General features: G+C 56.4%; 1 protein-coding gene across 3 annotated transcripts in view; it reads left to right on the top strand.

Annotated features, from left to right (window-relative positions):
- The first annotated feature begins 1,485 nt into the window (after window positions 1-1,485).
- The window catches only part of TCEA3 (transcription elongation factor A3), a 43,996-nt gene continuing 40,301 nt past the window's right edge, over window positions 1,486-5,180 (top strand). Inside the window, exon 1 of one of the 3 annotated variants that reach the window (XM_006094041.3) lies at window positions 1,486-1,698. In XM_006094041.3, coding sequence (XP_006094103.1) covers window positions 1,630-1,698 — 69 coding nt within the window. In that variant the 5' untranslated portion in view covers window positions 1,486-1,629. The remainder of the gene's footprint in view (window positions 1,699-5,180) is intronic. The other 2 variants (XM_023758342.1, XM_006094042.3) reach the window with 2 other exon arrangements.

Raw genomic sequence — 5,180 nt, 5'->3', positions numbered from 1 at the left:
CCAGGTACCCTCCCATCCCTAAGCTTTGCACATTTGAAACTCCAGGAGGACTGCTTCGTTCCTCTCTGGATGCCCAGGGCTAGAACCGCCTGGCACATAGTAGGTGCTTGATAAACTGAATGAATCTTTCTTCTCTTATGTGAACACTCTCTTCGTCCTGCCTCCAACTCCCACTCTGCACTTCTGCCCAAAATTTAAATTTTGTTTCTTCAGAGGAGATGATACCCCCCCCCACCCCTCCAATGTGTCCTTAAGGTATCCTCCCCTGCTTGCTGCCCCTCACCCCAGTTGTGGTAATACAGAATTGGCTCTGTCCTTATTTATTGAAGGTGTCTCTTGCCCACAGACCCAATTTCAAGCCTGCTGGGACTGGGTATGTCTTGGTCATTGCTTGAATGCTCCATACATTTGCTGAATGAATGAAAAACCTCACCCCTTCCTACCTCTATCCCAGGACACACAGCAGCAGTTAGAAGCCATAGGAGTCCACACCACACTGTCTCTGTGCTGGGGCTGGGGTAGGGTTTTCTAAGGTTCTATCAGGAGAGTGTGGGGATTTCACTGAACATTCCAAACCACAACTCCCCACCCTGTACACACGGTGGACCACTTTTCATGCCTCCCCTCCAGGTCCCTAAGCACGGCCCCCCAAGATAACTTTCTGTCCATTAAACTCACTTGTTTAGGAAGAGGCATGGGTCTGCCAGGGACCCTTGGAAAGCCCCTTCCTCAGAAACACAGATGTGTGCACACTGTGGCGGCACAATTCTGTTTGTTTCCTTCTCTGCACCAAGATGACCCTTCCAGACTCCATCCCTTGGGGGAGGCAGTGCCCTGACCCTGAATCGAGGGCGCCTGTGCACCTGGATCAGTATTTCTCAGTTTTGTGCACTTAAGAATCTCCCAGGTCCTCCCTCCTCAGCGCAGTCCTGGGACCGGCAGCACCGGACACATCCCTCCAGGACCTTGTTGGAAATGCAAACTCTCACCCTTACAAAATAGTCGGAAACGGGGCCTGGATTCGCGTGCGCTCAGGATGTGAGCGAGCACCGCAGGGCCGGGCGGAGCTGGCTTTAACGGTCATGCCCTAAAATGTGGTCTGAGCGCACCAGGTCGCCTCCACTTGGGCACAGGCACGGAGCTGGGTTCGCGCGCTCTGCACAGTAACGGTGCAGATACCCGGGGCCCTGAACTCCGGCCGGAGCTCCCGGGCACACGGGCGCCCTTCTCCCCGCGACAGCCCTTTGTGTCCCGGGACGACGGCCTCCCGACTCGCCAGAGAGCCCCCCTCCCCAAACCTCCCATCAGCACCCCCACCCCAGGCCGGGAGGGGCCGGAGGGGAGAGTCCTCTCTCGCAGCCTCGTCCGGCTCGGGAGGCCGGACTGGCCGCCCCGGCAATCTTTGCCCTGACAAGTCCTTGAAATCTATATTTAGTGCACGCCACCCCGCCCCCGCCTCGCAGGCCGGCGGGCGGAGAGGGGGACCCCGCCCCCGCCAGACGTGTGTGCGCGTGTGTTTGCGTCCCGCGCGGGCTGCACGCCCTCCTCCTCCTCCTCCTCCGCGCCTCCCGCCCCCGAGGCCCGGCTGCTGCCCCTGCGCCCCTGGTCCGTGGGGCGTCGCGAGCCGACATGGGCCGGGAAGAGGAGCTGCTGAGAATCGCCAAAAAGCTGGAGAAGATGGTAGCCAGGAAGCACACGGTGAGGCTGCAGAGTTTGGGCCACGGCGTCCCACCCCGGGAGGCGCAGCCCAGGGGAACCGGGGAGTCCGGGGGACGCGAGCTGGCGGGGCGCGCGGGACTCGGGCCCGAGGGAGGCGCAGCGGGGCAGGGCTCAGCGCCCCGTGGGGACCGCGGGGCACCTCCGAGTGGGCGTGTGCATGGCCCGGGGTGCCCGGGGTGGGCAGAGTTCGGCCCCGAAGACGAGGCTTGTGCATGGACCTCTGGACGCGTCGGGTCCAGGGCCCCGGGTAGCTTGTGCAGGTCCGGGAAGGCGAGGGAAGAGACTGGGACGTGGAAAAGGACCTTCCGAGGCCCGGGACGGACAACGTGTGCACGGCCAGGACCGTGGAGGCGACGGCGGGGCGGGTGGAGCCCCATCCTGGTGGCCCCCAGAAGCGTCCAGGAAACTTGAGCTCGTGAGGGTGTGGAGCCGCGTCTGCCCCGCACCCGGAGCGGTTCTGGGGGGAGGAGTGAAGGGCCACGGGTCCCGCGACCTCACAGTTTCGGGGCGCCAGGAGCGGTTCTGTTTGCAGTTTTCCCTTCCCTTGGCCGCGAGGAGGGGCCTGCGCCCGCGGGGCCGAACAGGTGCGGGGCAGCCGCAGCCCTGGGCCCGGGGTGGGGGAGGGGGCGCTGGAGGCTGGGCTGTGCGCGCCCGGAGCTTGATGCGAGTCAGGCGGGGGCGGGCGGTCCTATCTGCGGATTCCGGGCGGCACGGGGCGCCGCCCCGGCCGACGTGCAGATTAATGTTTGATACTCTCCCGTGATCTTTGCCTCACGACTGGCGCCGCGGGGTTGCCCGGCCAGAGCAAACTTGGCCTTCGTGCAGGGAGGATCTGGGCACACCCAGGGAAGGAAAAGGGGGGAGGGTGGCCCTGCGGGCATGCTCCCGCCCCTCGCCCCTCGCCCCTCGCCCCCCATCTCCCCTATCCCAGGGCTTTCCTCTCCCCACCATCCGTAGGGTGTGCTGGAGCAGGACTTGCGTTTCCGAGGCCTCTGTGACCCTAGGAACTCGGGGAAAGGGGTGGACCGTCAAAGAGGGTTTAAAGCAGAGAAAAGAGAGGCGTCGCTGGAACGTGGAGGGTCAGGAAGCCCTAGAGTAGACATGAGTGGTAATGAGTTGATGTTACTGCCTCCGTGTCTTCGTCTGTGAGAAGAGCTGAGATTGGCTGTGGCGCGCGGGTGAAGAGGTCTGAAACCCTTAGTAGGACTTGGGACGGTGCCAGCTGGGAGTTAGAAAATGAGACCAGCTTCTGCACAGCCCCAGGAAACAGAAACCTACCGAGTGCGGGCAGCTCTCACGCTGACATCCCAGCCTCCGCCCACCCCCATTCCGGATCTTCCAAAGACAGAGACACAAACTGAGCCACAAGTGGGGGGCGCGGGTGGGCACTTTTCCAACTGGGGCAGCAGAGCCCAAACCCCATCTTCTGAGCTAAACTAGCTAAACTCCACAGAAAGTAGACTGGTTACCCCAGCCCCGCTCCTTGTTGACCCTGGCTTGGGCCAGGAGACTGTGGGCCTCTTCGGGAGACGGGTGGAGGGTGGGGGACGGGGTGGGGAAGCGTAGGAGACCGGAGAGAAGCAGCTTGGTTGTGAGTAGAGCTCCGGCTGAGAAGGAGGGGACTGGCCCTGGCTTCCCCTCGCTCTCCTATGGCCACAGGCCCACCACCTCCCCTCTCTGGGCCTGCCTTTCCTCTTCTATGCAATGGGAAGGGAAATGGTGTCCCTTGGAATGTGTTCCTGTGGAAGTATTCAGAGCTCTGCCCAGGAAAGATGCAAGTCTGGCCACAGGTTCCCCGGAGCTCAGAGCCAGTCTGCAGCCACGTCTGTGCCTGGGCTTCTCCCAGCGTCTGAGTGGGCACAGAGCTCTGGGCATGTGATCAAGAAGGGTGGGGCTGCTCCAGGAGTGAAAATGGGCCGCCAGGGGTGGTTAGGGAGAGGAGGACACGCTTCCTGAAATAAGACGGATCCTCCACGTTGCCACTCAGGCCCAGGGGGCACTGCCAATTACTGAAGGCCTAGCACGGTAGGGCTTTTGTCAGACGGTGTCAGCGTGCACCCATTGAAACAGCTTCAACATACAAGCGCCAGGTCACAGCTACACAATTACAACAATATAGCTACGACCACACAACAACAACTGAACAAGCGACTACGAACATAATTGCATATGAGACATGGTTACTGACCCTGACGTGATAGCTACACTGGCCGTTATATTTACAGAAAGATACACAGAGACAGTTACACGGGCACACGTGTGCATGCAGACAAGAAGCAATACTCAGACATGCAGAACTACAAACTCAACAGCTACGCTTACACATTCAGACGTTATAACCCAGGCATCATTTCACAAATACAAACAAACACGTTGCACTTCAAGCTGCATGCCCACAGCGCCACACCTGGACAGGAGCTATTACACGCCCCACGCATGGGTGCAGAGAGACACACCTGGCAATGCAATGGGACATACAGAGACAAGTGTCCAGTGGTGAGATGGAATCGGCTTAACATTGGTGGTTGAAGTTTCAGGAATTTTGCAAGCCTATTGTTAAATAGAGCCATCACTTAAAAAATTAAATTGTGCCCTAGCCGGTTTGGCTCAGTGGATAGAGCGTCGGCGTGCGGACTGAAGGGTCCCAGGTTCAATTCCCGTCAAGGCACATGCCCAGGTTGTGGGCTCTATCCCCAGTAGAGGGCATGCAGGAGACAGCCAATGAATGATTCTCTTTCATCATTAATGTTTCTCTCTCTCCCTCTCCCTTCCTCTCTGAAATTAATAAAAAAATATTTTTTTAAAAAATTAAATTGTAAGCTTACAAATAAATAAATAATTTTTAATAAGTTATATTTAAAACAAAGGTAATAAATACTCCAAAATCATCATTTCCTAATTATTTTACTACATTTTACCATCATCTATGGTCTAGAGGTTATTTACTTCTATTACATCACTATGGTGGGAATACTCTATAATGGTGTTACTCACCAATAGCTCCTTCAGTTCAGTGACAGCATGTTGGTAACTTGAGATTGGCCATGGGAGGAGTGTTTACACAGAAATCAGCAAACAATACAAATCAGGTTTTTTCCCCCCTTAAGACCTGGTGGTTAAATATTGACCAGCATACCACTGCACTTGCCCATGTTGATATTCCGTGATGATACAGGTCTGGACAGATCTATGTCCATACCTATGCCGATGTATAGTGATTCGAGCCTCAAATGCCTGAGTTTGAATCCCAGCTCTGTTCCTTGTAACTTTGGACAAATTATTTAACCTCTCTGTTTCTTGGATTCCTTTTCTAAGAAAGTGAGATCATCTATAAAAACGAAGATAGTAATAGTACCTACCTCATAGGGTCATTGTAAGAGTTAAACAAGATAATTCACGTAAAACACATAGAACAGTGTCCACACACAGTAAGCCTTTAATTAATGTGCACACAGAGTTAT

The sequence above is a fragment of the Myotis lucifugus genome, unplaced genomic scaffold (assembly GCF_000147115.1).
Source record: "Myotis lucifugus unplaced genomic scaffold, Myoluc2.0 scaffold_128, whole genome shotgun sequence".
NCBI classification, from domain to species: Eukaryota; Metazoa; Chordata; class Mammalia; order Chiroptera; family Vespertilionidae; genus Myotis; species Myotis lucifugus.
This window is presented reverse-complemented; position numbering and strand designations above follow the sequence as displayed.